At 33.5% G+C, this 17,291-nt stretch overlaps 2 protein-coding genes across 8 annotated transcripts; both read right to left on the bottom strand.

Annotated features, from left to right (window-relative positions):
• Positions 1-486: 486 nt before the first annotated feature.
• LOC145061126 (uncharacterized) lies at positions 487-4,610 on the bottom strand. 2 transcript variants are annotated; one of them, XM_079008508.1, is made up of 14 exons: positions 4,201-4,610; positions 4,011-4,128; positions 3,315-3,673; positions 3,117-3,239; positions 2,792-2,953; positions 2,562-2,635; positions 2,084-2,340; positions 1,882-1,952; positions 1,734-1,790; positions 1,341-1,484; positions 1,178-1,245; positions 986-1,095; positions 836-906; positions 487-724 (listed from the first exon to the last, which is right to left on the bottom strand). In XM_079008508.1, the coding sequence occupies exons 3-14, from the start codon at positions 3,633-3,635 to the stop codon at positions 614-616; spliced, it is 1,569 nt and encodes a 522-aa protein (XP_078864634.1). In that variant the 5' UTR covers positions 3,636-3,673; positions 4,011-4,128; positions 4,201-4,610; the 3' UTR covers positions 487-613. The 2 variants fall into 2 exon arrangements, with proteins under 2 accessions (XP_078864634.1, XP_078864635.1); XM_079008509.1 differs by lacking the exon at positions 1,341-1,484 and having other exon boundaries at positions 4,201-4,609.
• A 4,368-nt stretch (positions 4,611-8,978) lies between these two features.
• LOC145061125 (uncharacterized) lies at positions 8,979-13,821 on the bottom strand. Of its 6 annotated transcripts, XM_079008503.1 has the most exons (16): positions 13,485-13,819; positions 13,283-13,400; positions 12,304-12,740; positions 12,104-12,226; positions 11,875-11,942; positions 11,636-11,747; positions 11,352-11,462; positions 11,162-11,235; positions 10,631-10,887; positions 10,429-10,499; positions 10,281-10,337; positions 9,888-10,031; positions 9,729-9,794; positions 9,516-9,627; positions 9,313-9,383; positions 8,979-9,200 (listed from the first exon to the last, which is right to left on the bottom strand). In XM_079008503.1, exons 3-16 carry the CDS (start codon positions 12,700-12,702, stop codon positions 9,090-9,092), a joined length of 1,776 nt encoding a protein of 591 aa, XP_078864629.1. In that variant the 5' UTR covers positions 12,703-12,740; positions 13,283-13,400; positions 13,485-13,819; the 3' UTR covers positions 8,979-9,089. The 6 variants fall into 6 exon arrangements, 5 of the variants coding, with proteins under 5 accessions (XP_078864629.1, XP_078864630.1, XP_078864632.1 ...); XM_079008504.1 differs by lacking the exon at positions 9,888-10,031 and having other exon boundaries at positions 13,485-13,818; XR_013687106.1 differs by lacking the exons at positions 8,979-9,200; positions 9,313-9,383 and having other exon boundaries at positions 9,516-9,625; positions 9,706-9,794; positions 9,884-10,031; positions 13,485-13,821.
• Between the last annotated feature and the right edge of the window lie 3,470 nt (positions 13,822-17,291).

Genomic DNA, 17,291 nt, shown 5'->3' with positions numbered 1-17,291 from the left:
AAGTTTTAACCTTCTAGTTCCAAACTTCCAACTCCAACAATCCTTCTCTTGTTCCAGGGTAGCACACCACTATTTTAGGGGTCGCATGTTAACATAACTTAAAAAACAATAATAAAATAATCAACACCGTACACCAAGAAAAAGCTGGTAACCGAATGGTCAATTGGTTTTTTGATATTTCTTGGTTCCAAATCAAATTCTCACACATGAAGAAATTCCGGTGAAAAACCTCTCTTGGTATTTAAGGTTCTATATCTTATCTTATCTTATCATATCATATATATTAGAGTTATGAATGTTATTATATTTAATATTATTTCTGTAAATAATATTATTGCAAGTGATAAAAAGGTGTGGAATATAGAAAACAAATAACTCAATAAAGATATTCTATAATCTTATACAGCCATCTTACTTATTATGTTTTCCTAATAATTTGATTTAATACTTCTATAAAAATAACCGTTGATCATTGCGTAAATATCATTTCTGACAAAGTGTAAATTAACCGATGATCAAAAGGCTTTTGGGAAAACCAACACATATTTGTTTCATTCTCATACAACAAACTGTCCAAAGAAAAAATGAAAGAAAAAAAGATTAAACAGAGTAACTACAATTTCACAAACCCCAACTTTCTCTTCTTCATGTCAAATTTGATTAGAAGACTACCTTCGTTTTCTTTCTCCCACTCAAATTTCTCCATTTTTAAGAGATCAACAACCTATAACAAACATTCAGACTTAAGCTACACAAAAACACATGAGATGATTGATCCTTGAAACAGTTAATAAGTTAATGCTCATTTCTACAATAAAAAGGCACGTTTTCCTACCGCCTGCTTCAGCATCGACTGCCCAGTTCCTCCACTCCCATATCCGGTGATGACACGGAGCCGCCGCAGAGCTGTATATCACACCGATTAGAAAACAATCGAAAACACAATGTGTATGTGTGTGTATATCTTGACAAAAAAGATACTTACAGCGACCATATACACCAAATGCAAGGTGATATTTTAGTATCATCATTCCCTCTTTCACATGTTGTCCATGTAAATCGATTGTCATCAAATCTACAATGTTATTTTTGTTCCTGTATTCAATAACAATATCAACATATATATGTTAAATAACAGGTTGGCTTTGTTGCCACCTCCAATACACAAGTGACAAACCTTGAATCAAAAATATCCTGGCTAGCCTTTTCATCAGCTTGCTCAGCTTTTTCCTTCCACATCCTTGCCTGCATACAAATATATAAACTCATGAGTCACTACGTAAGTATTTCCTAGAAGATTGCAAAATCATTGTTGGCTGCCATAGGAACTCAGTACCTACAAGGAGCTTAATCCATATTAGAATCCGAACTTTCACACATTGTGGCTCTTGGGACTTGAACCCTTGACAAACATGGAAAGGTAAATCACAATGTCCCCAAGAAAGGTGATGCTCAGGCTTAAAACCTAAGACGTCTCCTATGACCTATAACCAACCACTCATGTTGGGGCTTAATCCATCACCATGGTGGTATATAAGTGTGTGAACAACCACAAATTCAATTATCTTCACATAATCATATAGAAACTTATATAACCAAGTTTCTAGTTGGCTTATTAAAATATTAATACAATGTCAATTAATCAAAGTTGCATGAAAAACTTCTAAGAGAAAGGTGTTTTAATCGCATTTAATTAAGGGGGCTTTCTCCCTCTCTTTCTCTCGTGTACCTACCTGTTCGGAGAGATTTACCCCCTCATTCCGTTTTCCACTTGCATGTGCGTTTCTAGCCTGCAGCATAGAATGAAAATGAAAGCTCAGCTTATATGGAAGAACATTAATGAAAGCCCAAAAGCGATACAAATTAAAAAAACATTATTGCCTGCTCAACGAGGGATTTTTGGATTTCCCAGTGTTGATTTGCGTTATGCCTGTACTTCTTATAATCGTCCCCTTCACACACAAACAAATATCAAAATTGCATCAATTATTAAACACACATAACTGGTCGGGACTTCTTTTAAAGAAACATAAAGTGGATCGTTGAATTTTCCGAAGCGAAACCATATTTATATTTTACTTACTAGGAATATGCTGCTTTTTTGCGGTGTCTTTTGAAGGATAGTCAAGTTTTTGCATGTGGGACCCTTTTTTTACTACCTTCACCCAACTATCTGGATCATGTAATGCACTCTTTCCTTTAGAGTCCCGAGTGTGTGACCCTTTTTTTACTATCTTCACCCAACTATCTGGATTATGTAATGGACTCTTTCCTTTAATGTCCCGAGTCTGAGTCTGTTCAGAGGAAGTTCCAAGGCCAATAAGAACTTCACGCCAACTCCTAAACGAAAATTACAAATGGTCAAAATAAGATGTTGGACTACTTTCCACAATATTGATAAACATCAAATCTTCATTTTTTTTTTCCAATGATAAAAATTAATTCTAATTGATTCACAAATCTCCCTCCCATAGTCATACAAATGAAATTTTATTAACACCAAAGTCATCTTATATCAATACAAAACAAGGTAACATAGTATATGACGAATCAATTACAACCTCTTGAATGACATATTACCCTCTTGGAGATCACTATTAGATGATGAGGCAATGTAAGAAGCCCCACCAGTTAACTGTCACAAAGGAATATTCATAGCTATAAGAATATATTATATAGCAGAAAAAATTCATGTTGATCACGCACGATTATTAGGCACATCATCCATATTTAAAACCATTAGAATAAAATTCATATAATTTTAAAGATACATAAAGAACAAGTTACTTACACCATAACTTTCTTCAAAAACATCAGAAACAACTTTTATGTTTGAATTGTGTTGATGTCTACTCTTCGAAAACGCAAATGAGGGCTTGATAGGAGTTAAAGGAGGCCATATCTTAAGATCATTATTAGATGACAAAGGTAGGTATGACTTTCTACTGGGGTCCTGTCACAAAGGATATATTCATAGTCACAAAAATATATTACTATTAGATAACGAAAAACTTATCATCACCAATTTCCAAAAAATTCATGGTGATCATGCATCATTTCCAAACACATGATCCATATTTAGAACCTTCATAATGAAAAGCATATAACAAACTTACTTGTATGCCACATTTTTCAAAACAAACTCTAACATCTTCAATCGTTGTGTTTGAGTTGTGATGTTGTGTGTTCTTGGAAAGCTCGGATGAGGGCTCACTTAAACAAGGCATTGCTTCACATGCCTGAAAACAATATGAAAATTAATTGAGTGACCACAAAATCAAGAAAATAACATGTAGCCATGTAGGTTCACTCACCTTCAGAACCCATGTTAGCATTATCTTGTTGGAAGAATTCCCTGATACATCTGACATCATCCCAGGAGCAACAATATGTTTCTCCATACTACCAGATATATAGGAAACATCAGAGTTTGAGCGCGAAGCATCATTATCTGAGAAATCAAAAGAAGTATCTGTCCAATTATCATCGTCACTCAAAAGGGTCGTTGTATCTGTCAATACTGCAGCATCAGCATCCTCTTCCACTATGGTAGAGTTTAAAAACCCACTCTCTTCTGTTTTCATCAAACTACTCAAAACCTTTGATTCCTCATCAGTCTTATGTGGATGACCCATTAAGAGAAATGTTTGTCTGCACTAACGGTTTGTATACACTGCAATTTATATAAATTATAATTATTAGAATCAAATTTAAATTCTATCATGTGTATGATTGAAAAATGAACGTGTTTGTCAATTCAAGTAATTTGCAAATAGGTCCTACATTTAAAATTTGTCCTTTGTCGAGGCTTTCATATATATATAAAAGTACAGTTCAAGATTTCCTACAAAAAGGCGCATTTATTTCACTTCTTACGTGCCTTTTTATCCTAGATCTAAAAATAATTCAGCAATAACTTCATTAAATACCTAAAGTAACACCAGATCGAAAAGAACGGAAGTTGCATGAAAAATAATCAAAAATCGCTACTTTTGAAAAAAGCTACTCACAGTCTTGCAAGAACCAAGTTGTAAAATCCCGTAGCCGGATTGAATCACCGCGATCGTGTAGAGAATCGAAAGCAGAAATTAGAAGGGTATTATCACTGGCTTGAATTACACCGATCGTCTAGTGAATCGAAAACAGATATCAAAAAATATTAATCAAATTAATTAGACTTTTATGATAAAAAAAATTCACCTGAATCCGTGATTCGCAACTGATCATTCCACTCTGCTTGAAGGCTGAAAACTAGAAAGTTATAAGGTTCGGATTATTAAAAACGATTACATGAACAGAAACGAGTGGTGGGGTGCTGAGAAGAGAAGAAGACGAGAGCGTCTTATGAGGTGTCACCGGAGGTGAGGGCGGTGGCGACTGTCGACTGGCGACTGCCGAGGGGGCGGCTAGCGCAGATGGAAATGCGAGAGAAAAGAGAGTAAAGAAGTAAGAGAGAGGGAAAGCGGATAGAAATGAAGGAGAAAAAGAGTAAGAAAAATGGTGTCGAATGTAACAGTGTCGGAGAAGATAGGCGACAGAGAAGTCCCCTAGCGGGCGCGGCGCTGACCGCGTCCAATTCCAAACTTTTCACGCCATGAGGCTGAGTAGGCACAAACATGTTTATTTGTCTTTAACCCTATATCATTTGTAAAGCTCTAAATATTGTATCATCATAGGATTATAATAAAATATTATTGGGAAATTGAATAATCTAACCAATTTTTTGGATTTTTCTTTTAAATATGATAAAGCTTTTTTTTTTTTTAAGAAAAATAACCTTTTAGTCAAGAATGAGTCATTTCGGACCCGTAAAACGGCCCAAACCTAATAATGTAGCCCATCCTCTTCCTCTCTTCTAATAAAACACTCTTAAACATGCTACATGGCACCTTCTTATACACTCTATTTTACACTGTCCTTTTCTCCTCCTTTTAAAATTCATTTTCCCGCCTAAATTGAATCCATGTTATACTAATCGTCCCTGCAAATCAGGAGGTATAACTTCAAATCATTTAAATTATACTAAATTCAATAACAATAAATAAGGAAATTAGGCAACAAATCAGGAATTCTTATCACAGTTACATGCGTTTTCTACTTTCTTCTCACTAAATGTAAATTCTATACAGTACCTTATTGTTCTCGATGCTCTTCGCATATAGTTTTTTGGTTGTGGTTCGATCTAATGTTCTTGGGTCTCTCCGCAGTTCGCCATCCTGACTTCTTTTTACTTTGATTTTTTGTCTAATTACAAAGCCCTAAGAACACTACCTACTCAAAATCAAGACCAGACGCTCACAAAACAGTCATATCCTGTCTTCAAATCAATGAGGCTTAGAAATCGATTATACTTTTGCTTGAAACTTCCTTGTACATATGGTTAACTTCTTTTTCTTTGACGATCCAATTTTTTTAAACACACTCACAGACACAATATTATCATCATCCCATTATTTATGTATATTATGGATATGAATGGTTTTTTTAACGAATCAATTTCTATATCCATGTCTTTGTGTTAGGTCCAACTGGTCACTTCTTCCTGAGTCTGCGATGTCATAAACTGCAAAATAAGAGTCGTTAAAGAAAACAACCAAGGTAATGTTACTATAAAGCTTTGTGAAAATGTATGTTACTCTTATATATTTTTACCTCTTTATTTCAACAAGCCATTATTGAATAGTTTAGTCGTTCTTTTTATTGATTATTTTGAATTTTCTTGACAGACATCAAGGTGGTAACTCATGCACAACAAGACATTTGGAAATTGGGACCAAATTGAATTAATCGGTGAAAACCCTAAACTTACCCCTTCCAATGTGTAAATTTTTCCCGTTCATCTTAATAAATATATAATGTTTGTTAGTTGGAAATTGCAAAATTAAGATGTTTTTGGTTGAGTAGGAATGTTGAATCAGTTACTTGTAATTGGTCTCATCTCAACATGAAAATGAGGATGTAACCAATAACTTCTCCAAGAGATATTCTATGGGTATTTAACTGTTTTTTTTGATTTTTTACATCAGTTTTGACTTTTAAAGTGACATGAACATAACCAGTGTTGTAAAACTCGTCGAGTTGGCCGATTACTCCTCCGAGTATTCGCTACTCCCCCCCTTGCCGAGGCGAGTTACATAATCCCGAGTACTCCCCAATCGGCCCCTTACGAACTGAGTAGTGTTGTGAAATTCGGTCAACTCGGTGATTAATATGTATAATATACTTAATGATTTATTATTTAACACACACACATGTGATTATTATTACATATATATCTTAAATTTCCAGTAATTATTCACGAAGTGAGACCATTATGTGTTTTTCATTTTTTGTGTATTCACATGTATCCAATGTTGTTATATATTTAATCAACTTATGATTTTATCTTATGATTTTGACATATATAATTTCCTTAAAAATATTTCTACACAGATTTCCAAATTCGAGTACTCCCCGAGTACTCGCTACTCGGTAGTCGGCCGAACAGGTACCGAGTAACGAGTTCTACAACCTTGAACATAACATATTTATAGTTAAGAAAGGAGATCAGTGCTTTGATTGAGTGAGAAAATTAGCAGACCAGTGCTTTGATTGAGTGAGAAAATTAGCAGACCAGGATAATGTACACAATCACGCCTTCGCCTTGCCCATGTCCCTTGATGTACCTGAAACCATAAAATCAACCTGTAAGCCAAAGCTTAACGAGTTCCCCCAAAGTACCACACGCCGCAAGATAATACAATGCAGGTAACTAGGCCTGCAACACTAGTTTGGACTGTCACCGAGACTTTGGCTACCATCTGAATCACTCCCGAGCCTACAACATAAGTTGGACCATGCCCTTGGCCCTATAGTATCAAGTGGACCGTCGGGGTATCTTGGCCTTCAGCACAAAGTAAGACCGCCTCAACCCCACAACACAATAACATGTCGACATATACAACTATAACCAACAGTCAGCAAGTACAGATAATCATACAGATCTACGAGACTAACATATCACTAGTGAATACAGGTAATCATACATATCTACCAGTCTAACATATAACCAACATAACAACATCCTATATACTAGGGTACATAACCTAGTGGGTCCGCTTTGGTGCCTTCGACCTAATAGTACAGTGAGGAAAACTCACCTGACAGTTTGAAATATAGCTGAACTAATAATTGCTCCAAACACTGTCTCTACAGGTCACCTGGACCCAGTCTCAATCTACTATTCAAACTACCCCAAATGACCTAAAGTCAAACTTAGTCAAAGTCAACGGTCAATTGTCATCGGCAAAAGTCAAAGGCCAACATCATACCAAGTACACCTAGCATACTCTATCTCTACGTGTGGCGTAGAGCCTTATTCTAGAATACGGAATTCAACCAGGCTACGCGCTGCATAACCTAATGTAACACCATGTTTCGAATCGTTTCATAATTTGGGGCGGTGACCTGAAGATCAGTTATCATAGGGCTTCGGGCCTTCAGAAAGAGAGAGAGAGAGAGAGAGAGAGAGAGAGAGAGAGAGAGAGGGAGATAGATAGATAGAGAGAGAGAGAGATAGATAGAGAGAGAGAGAGAGAGAGAAAGAGATTTAGGCCTTTTTAGATGCGTAATGTAGATTCAGTGATCCAAGAGTTTGGTTAGTGCTTTGGATCCCATGGGTATAACCGTAAAGGGATAGTTCAGGCCTTTTATGAATTTTGGATTTAAGTTCGGAACGTTTTGAGGCAAAGGAGAGTTGATGGGATTTTAGAGCTTCTCATTACCTTTACGTGGATATAATGATTATCGAAAACAGAGTTGGAACGAATAAGTTATGATCGTTTGAAGTTAGGAAGCTTTTGGGGCTTACAGTTGTGGTTTTATGTTTCAGGTTCTCAAGAGTTTGTGGCAAGGCAAAGGCGTAATCGTACCGTTCCTCGCGTTGGTGTTTTATGAATTGAACCTGGGAAATTACTCTGTTTAATAATGTATTGAAAACCTTTTTGCAACAATGTTAATAAAATGGGTGATTTTGAAAAGTTTTAATTGTTTTGAAATTTTGGATGTTACAGTGCCTCGATAGTTGGAGTATTTGTTGGGTCTTAAAGTAGGCCCAACTGGAATAGGAAGAAGTGGAGGAACGTTGGACAAAACAACCAGCCAGTCAAAGTATTGGGCTCGGTAAGTGGAGCCGAGAGATAAATATAAGCTCAAGGACAGGGGTTGTGTTGTGGGTCCAAAGAATCAAACATAAAAATTAAATACCCCTTCGCTCAATTGATTAGCTTTTGATGTGTCCAACATAGAAAAGTCAGGAAAACTGATGCTCCCTCTTGTCCATAGTAGCAGCAGGATAGTGGACGTCCGAAGCCGTATACACATACGGTCACGAAGCTCTTCATCAGAAAAAATGGAAGTTGGAACATCTCTTTTCTTCTTAAGAGCATCTATTTTGTCTGATCAACACCATATACCAAGAAAGGGATTTTCTAATATGTGCCTAAGGGCACATATAAGAAGTATTAATTAATCATAATTATTACCATAATTAAATGTTAAACACATTAATTATAAGAAATATTACCATAATTAAATATAAAATTCATTAATAATCACCGTAATTAATGTATTTCACATTTAATTATGGTAATATTTTTCATAATTAATACTTCTTATATGTGCCCTTAGGGCACATATTAGAAAATCCCTACCAAGAAATAGTTTGTAACAGAATGGTGGATTTGTTTGCGATATTTCTTGGTTTTTAATCTTCACCGTCGGGGCGATGAAGAAATTCCAGTGAAAAAATCTCTATTGGTATTTAAGGTCTATATCTTATGTTATCTTATCATATTTATTGGAGTTATGAATGTTATTATATTTAATTAATATCTTACTTATTATATTTTCCAAACATTTTATCTTAAACCAAGTTTTAACATAAAAATAACCATTAGATCATTGTTTAATTATCATTTTTGACGGTGTAAATTAACCCATGTTCAAAAGGCTTTTGGGTAATCGAACTCATTGGCCACATATTTGTTTCATTCTCGTACAACAAATTATCCAAAGAAAAAAATGAAACAAAAAAAGATTAATAAGAGTAACTACAATTTCACAAACCCCAACTCTCTCTTCTTCATGTCAAATTTGATTAGAAGACTACCTTCGTTTTCTTTCTCCCACTCAAATTTCTCTGTTTTTAAGAGATCAACAACCTATAACAAACATTCAGACATCTTAAGCTACACAAAAACATTAGATGATTGATCCTTGAAACAGTTAATAAGGTAATGCTCATTTCTACATTAAAAAGGCATGATTTCATACCGCTTGTTTCAGCATCGACTGCCCAGTTCCTCCACTCCCATATCCGGTGATGACGCGGAGCCGCCGCAGAGCTGTATATCACAACGATTAAAAAACAATCGAAAACACAATGTGTGTGTTCGCGTGCACGTATGTGTGTGTGTGTGTGTGTGTGTATATATATATATATATATATATATATATATAAAGAAAAAGATACTTACATCGACCATATACACCAAATGCAAGGTGGTATTTTAGTCTCATCATTCCCTCTTTCACATGTTGTCCATGTAAATCGATTGTCATTAGATCTACAATATTATTTTTGTTCCTGTATTCAATAACAACATCAACAATATCAACATATATATGTATATGTATATGTAAATAACAGGTTGGCTTTGTTGCCACCTCTAATATACAATGACAAAGCTTGAATCAAAAATATCCTGGCTAGCCCTTTCATCGGCTTGCTCAGCCTTTTCTTTCCACATCCTTGCCTACATAAAAATTTATAAACTCAAGTCATTACGTAAGTATTTCCTAGAAGATTGCAAAATCATTGTTGGCTGCCATAGGAACTCAGTACCTACAAGGAGCTTAATCCATATTAGAATCTGAACTTTCACACATTGTGGCTCTTGGGACTTGAACCCTTGACAAACATGGAAAGGTAAATCACAATGTCCCCAAGAAAGGTGATGCTCAGGCTTACAACCTAAGATGTCTCCTATGACCTATAACCAACCACTCATGTTGGGGCTTAATCCATCACCATGGTGGTATATAAGTGTGTGAACAACCACAAATTCAATTATCGTCACACAATCATACATAAATTTATATAACCAAGTTTCTAATTGGCTCATTAAAATATTAATACAATGTCAATTAAACAAAGTTGCATGAAAAACTTCTAAGAGAAAGGTGTTTTAATCGCATTTAATTAAGGGGGCCTTCTCCCTCTCTTTCTCTCGTGTACCTACCTGTTCGGAGAGATTTACCCCCTCATTCCGTTTTCCACTTGCATATGCGTTTCTGGCCTGCAGTATATAATGACATTGAAAGCTTAGCTTATATGCTACAACATTAATGAAAGCCCAAAAGCGATACAAATTAAAAAAACATTATTGCCTGCTCAACGAGGGACTTTTGGATTTCCCAATGTTGATTTGCGTTATGCCTGTACTTCTTATAATCGTCCCCTTCACACACAAACAAATATCAAAATTACATAAATTATTAAACACACATAAATGGTCGGGACTTCTTTTAAAGAAACATAAAGTGGATTGTTGAATTTTCCGAAATGAAACCGTATCTACATTTTACTTACCAGGAATATGTTGCTTTTTTGCGGTGTCTTTTGAAAGATAGTCAAGTTTTTGCTTCTGGGACCCTTTTTTTACTACCTCCACCCAACTATCTGGATCATGTAATGCACTCTTTCCTTTAACGTCCCGAGTGTGTGACCCTTTTTTTACTATCTTAACCCAACTATCTGGATTATGTAATGAACTCTTTCCTTTAATGTCCCGAATCCGAGTCTGTTCAGAGGAAGTTCCGAGGCCAACAAGAACTTCACGCCAACTCCTAAAAGAAAATCACAAATAGTCAAAGTAAGCTGTTGGACTACTTTTCACAACATTGATAAACATGAATTTTTTTTTTAGTCTTAAAAATAACTTTTATTATTAAAACTTCCATTGTAATGTTCATTTTTTTCAAATGACAAAAAAATAAATTCTAATAAATTGATTCACAAATCTCCCTCCCGCAATCATCCAAATGAAATTTTAGTAACACCAAAATCATTTAATATCAATACAAAATAACGTAATATATTAAATGACGAATTAATTACAACCTCTTGAATGACATATTACCCTCCTGGAGATCACTATTAGATGACGACGCAATGTAAGATGCCCCACCAAGTAACTGTCACAAAAGATTCACATCGATCATGCACTATTCTTAGGCATATCATCCATATTTTAAACCATTATAATAAAATTCATATAAGTTTAAAGATGCATAAAGAACACGTTACTTACAACGTAACTTTCTTTAAGAACATCTGTAACAACTTCTATGTTTGAGTTGTGTTGTAGTCTACTCTTCGAAAACTCAAATGAGGGCTTAATAGGAGTTAAAGCAGGCCAAGTCTGAAGAAAATATGAAAATTAATCGAGTGAAGATGAAAGATGACCACAAAACAGACTTTAGAAATAATTGACCACTTAACATGCATATAACGAGTCCGAAATTGGACATTTCATCTTCCTCGCTAATAAAGTTCTATGAATGTTAAAACTTATCAACATAGAGCTTTACTTACCTTCTCAACATCAGTGGGGGTGGATCCACACCATTTCTGAACCCCTATTCTCTTGTTGGAAGGAAATTCATGTTTATATAATTGATTCTTTTCTTTAACATCAATATGACTCCTACAAGAAAAATACATTCTAGTAAATTGGTTTCATAAATGTCACTCCCGTAGCCATCCAAAAAAATTATTAACAACAAAATCATCTGAAATCAATAAAAAAACAAATAACTTTTGGAAAATCTTACCTCCCATAGCAACCCATATGGAGATCGTTATTAGATGATGAAGGTAAGTAGGACGTTCTACCAGGACCCTGTCACACAGGATTCACAGCCACAAGAATATATTATTAAATAACAAAAAAAACTTATCATCACCAATTTCCAAAAAACTCATGGTGATCATGTATCATTTCCAGGCACATGATTCGTATTTAACACTTTCAGAGATTAAAAAGTAATATAACAAACTTACATGTATGCCATATTTTTCAAAATAAGCTCTAACAGGTTCAATCGGTGTGTTTGAGTTGTGATATTCTCTACTCTTGGAAAGTTCGGATGAGGGTTCACTTAAATCAGGCATTGCTTCCAATGTCTGAAAAAAAAATATGAAAATTAATTGAGTGATGATAAAAGTAGAAAATGAAGAAAATAACATTTACTTTCACTCACCTTCAGAACCTCAGCGAGTGTTATCTCATAGGAAGAATTCATTGATATACCTGACATTATCCTCTGTTTATCCCTACTATCAGATATATAGGAAACATCAGAGTTTGAGCACGAAGCATCATTATCTGAGAAATCAAAAGAAGTATCTGTCCAATTATCGTCTTCGTCACTCAAAAGGGTCGTTGTATCTGTCAATACTGCAGCATCAGCATCCTCTTCCACTATGGTAGAGTTAAACAACCCACTCTCTTCTGTTTTCATCAAACTGCTCAAAAGCTTAGATTCCTCAGTAGTCTGACCAAGTGTAGGGTTTTGGCATCCAGGTTGCTTCAAATTTGAAATTGGTTGGCTTTGTTTCTTGCCTCTTCTCTTATTGCTTTCCTTATGTGGATGACCCATTAAGAGAAATGTTTGTTTGTACTAACGGTTTGTATACACTGCAATTTATATAAATTCCATTTTTTAGAAACGAATTTAAATTCTATCATGTGTACGATTGAAAAATGAACGTGTAGGCCAATTCAAGTAATTCTGTGAATAGGTCCTACATTAAAATTTTGTCTTTTTGTCTAGACTTTCATATATAAAAGTATAGTTCGCGATTTCCTACAAAAAGGTGCATTTATTTCACTTCGTACCTGCCTTTTTATCCTAGATCTAAAAACAATTCAATAATAACTTCATTAAATAGCTAAAGTAACACCAGATCTTTTTATCCGATATCTACAAAAAAATTCAATGATAACTTCATTAAATAGCTAAAGTAACACCAGATCTTTTTATCCGAGATCTACAAAAGTTAAATAATAACTTCATTAAATAGCTAAAGTAACACCAGATCTTTTTATCCTAGATCTAAAAACAATTCAATAATAACTTCATTAAATAGCTAAAGTAACACCAGATCTAAAAACTGAAACGAAAAACTGATTGCAGGAAAAATAATCAAAAATCGCTATTTTGGAAAAAAGATACTCACAGTCTTGCAAGAACCAAGTTGTAAAATCCCGAAGCCGGCTTAAATTACAGCGATCGTGTAGTGAATCGAAAGCAGAAATCAAAAGGGTATTATCACCGGCTTGAATTACAGAGATCGTCTAGTAAATCCAAATCAGAAATCAAAAAGGTATTAATCACACTCCTTAAAAACTTTATGCAAGACGTTGATAAAAAGTTTTCACCTGAATCCGTGATTCGCAACTGATCATTCCACTTGGTTGAAAGCTGAAAACCAGAAAGTTAATAAGGCTCAGATTATTGACGATGATTACATGAACAGAAAGGAGTGGTGGGAAGCTAAGAAGAGAAGAAGACGAGAGCGTCTTATGGGTTTCACCGGAGGTGAGGGCGGTGGAGACTGGCTATGGGGCGGCTAGGTCGCAGATAGAAAAGCGGGAGAGAGAGCAGATAGAAAAGAGGGAGAAAATAGAGTGAGAGATGGTGTCGAATGTAATTGTGTTGGAGAAGAGAGGAAATAGAGAAATAGCGGGCTCGGCTCTGACTGAGTCTAACTCCAAATTTTCACGCCATGAAGAAGCTGAATAGGCACAAATAGTGTTTTTTATTTTTGTCTTTAATCGTATTTTTTTTTTCTACTAAAAGGTATTATTTAATATATATTTTTTAACTTATATGAATTGTCAAATACTTTTAATAAATATTATTTAGTATTATTATATATATTGTTATTATATTCTAATATTATGTATATTAAATTATAATAAAATATTATTTATTTGTATATAATTAATATAAATTAATTATAAATTTCGTAATATCTGTTAAATAAACTATTGGTATGTAATTGGTTAGAATTACTTATGCATTGTATGATATATCTCACTTATAAACATGTTATAATGTTTTAATTATTTTAAAATGTATTTAAATGTTCATATAAATTTGAAAATTAAAGATTATATTATTCGGCGTATAACTTTTAAAGTTTTTGGCTTTAGCTTCTTCTGAGGAAAAAAAATAAGATAAAGAAAAAGATTTGTTTAGCACCATGAGCTTTTAACTTTTGAATTAAACAAAAAAATTTAAATTTAAAAGCTACTTCAACTAATATTTAATAAAAAACTCTTTTACATTTGAACAATTGACTTAAATAACTTTAAAATAAATAATTCATATCTGTATGTTTTGGTAATTATCTTATACAAATAAATATAAATATATTTTAACAATTATGATGTATTTATTCTTTATTTGAAACAAAATATATCTTATACGATTAAATATAGATATTATAAGTTAACAACTGACGGATTTTATAAGTTTTTAATCCTCATCTATTTTGAACAAATAAATAAATATTTATTATATGAATTTGTACACTAAAATTAATATCATACAATAATATTATTTTTTAGAAAGGCAAAACACTTGTAACATATAAAAGATGTTTGGTATGAGTTCTTATAAAACTGAAAAGTCTTATTTACGTTATTTGTAAAAAAAATCACCATTTACTAATATGCATAGAAAAAAATTTAGCAATTGAGAAGATTAACCGGTGCACTTGGTATTAAAATTTGGTTGATTTTTAACTTTTGATAATTGTAGCTTAGAAAAATTAATTTATCATCATTATATTTTAATTTTAGTTAATATTCATGTATTTTTATGTAATTTTATATATTTCAAAATCTTTCAGCTACTTGTGTCGAACACTCTTATACAAATAAAACTTACAACTTATAGCTATCAGATGTTTTTGTCGAACACCGTCCTTTATATGAATTGTTAATATCAATTAATATTTGTATATTTAATACTATATTACAAATATTAATTAATATGTCTGAAATATAACTAGTTAATTTAAACAAACTAGAAATATATCGACTTAAATGAGATAGACTAAAATTGATAATCGAAAGTGTCACTTTATCTTGATGTAAATAAATAGCATAACACCAAATTTTGTATTATACTAATCATTTACATCAACATGGTGAAATAAAAAAATAAAAATAAAAAAATAATAATAAAAGTGGAATTGAAGAAAAAATGTACAACAAATAAAAGTGAAAAATAATATCCAAGATGCCCTGAGGGTTAAACTTAAAATAGGTATCGTAACATTTGAGCATGAATTAAATTCGCTATGAGATAGGTAGCCTTTAGAAAAATAAACCTTCATAACACATCTTTTTGTGGACTTTTGCAAAAGGGAGGTGATAAATCCATTGCATTTTTTGATACATCCACTGATTTTTTAAGATAAAATGATAGTTATGCCCTTGTAATTAATATTCAAACGCAAATTTTCCTTTCAATTGAAAATCACCGGTTTCTCCATAATTGGGTTAAAGAAGAAGAGGTGACAACCTCCCCCTGGGATCTCCTCATCACTTCTTGAGGCTGCAACAACCATCATTCACAAGCTTGAAGATTTCTACTTGCAACCAATAAGACTTATAAGGACGAAAGTCTTAACATACAATCAAGGGCGAATCCACCATATGCTTAGGTAGGTCCTAGGACCTACCTAAGTTCTTAATTTTATTTACAATGTATATGGTAGAAAAATTAGGAACTACCTTAGAAAAAATAGAGGACCTACCTTGAGTTTGTTTTTTAAATTTTTTTCTAAAAAAAACCATTTTAAAAAGAGAAAAATTAAGTTATTATAGACAATTTGTTATTTTAAATTATGAGATTGATAACAAAAAGTTAACCACTATTAACCGGCACTCTCAAAATATTAATAAATAAATAAGTTATTCTAATAAAATGAAAGTCCACATGCCAAAGTCTCTCACTCTCCGTTCGCCGCTTTTTCAATGGACTAATAATTAACTAGTTTTTCGTTAAACCGTACGCATTTTTCAGTTATATTTCAATTATTTTTTAAAAATTTTTAATCGGTGGCACAAGGTACATGAGCCGATTAAATTGATTCGGTTCTTTTAAGGTAGATGAGCCGACCCGACCCGACCCTAAAAGTGTTGTTGATTTTTTTATTGGTCTTACTTAATTTAGGAACCACGTGATTTTTTGTTCTAGATTCGCCACTGCATACAATGGCTAAAAAAAATAAAAAATCAAAGCAATAAAAGAAAGGTTATAACTTACAACCTTTACGAATGTTCTTTGAATTTTGGAAGTCCAAACGCAAGACTAATAATATTGGATTTCATAATATCCCAAAACTGATTTATGAAAGTGGTATTATCATACATATTTTTATGAGTTATTTAATTATATTTTAGTTGTATTTTGGTCTAAACACAAGGAATTTTGGTACTTATTTGTATAAATTACATATTTTAGCCAGAGAAAGATATTTTTGAAGAAAGGGACCAAAATTGACAAAACTGGATGTTGGAGGGTGAAGCTTGCAAATAAAAATTAAAGAAGCCTGAAAAGTGTGTTTCAGGACAATGACCGTCGCATGGTAAACTCTGGCCCATGTTGTGGCATTTGGAAGAATCTCGATTAAAGAATATTACCATACCGACTATGATAAGGAAATTATTTCCACGACGTGGCAAACATTTGGTCACGGCGTGTTGGCTAATTTATGGTAAGTTTTCCGTCTTTTTAAAGGACGAATTAGAAGGCCAAGAAAAGGGAATTTCTAGAGAGAATACTTCTAGAGAAACCCTAGAAGACCTTATTTCGGCCACGAGGAAGAGAGAAGAAGAGTGGCTAGCAAGAAATCAACTCAAGCATTCGATTTACATGAAGTTTAGTTTAATTAACTATTTGATTAGTTGTTTTTTTATTACAATTATGGGCTAGTACATGTGCACTCACAAAAGATCCTTCGGCCATCTTGCAACCAATGAAAGTATTCAAGGTTTCAAACCTCTCTTGCTTAGCCTGAATTTGAAACATGACTCTCAATTGTTCAATCATTTCAAACGCTTCATGAAGCTCAAAAGTTTTTTGAAGTTCAGGAGTCATAGTTGCAAGCATCATGCAAGCCACTTCGGTCGAATCATTAACATCTTTCGCCCGAGCATCTTTCGATGCTT

Source organism: Lactuca serriola, chromosome 7, assembly GCF_051521515.1.
Source record: "Lactuca serriola cultivar US96UC23 chromosome 7, Lser_US96UC23_V15, whole genome shotgun sequence".
Taxonomy (NCBI): Eukaryota; Viridiplantae; Streptophyta; class Magnoliopsida; order Asterales; family Asteraceae; genus Lactuca; species Lactuca serriola.
The sequence above is the reverse complement of the archived record's forward strand: the minus strand, read 5'-3'. Positions and strand labels throughout refer to the sequence as shown.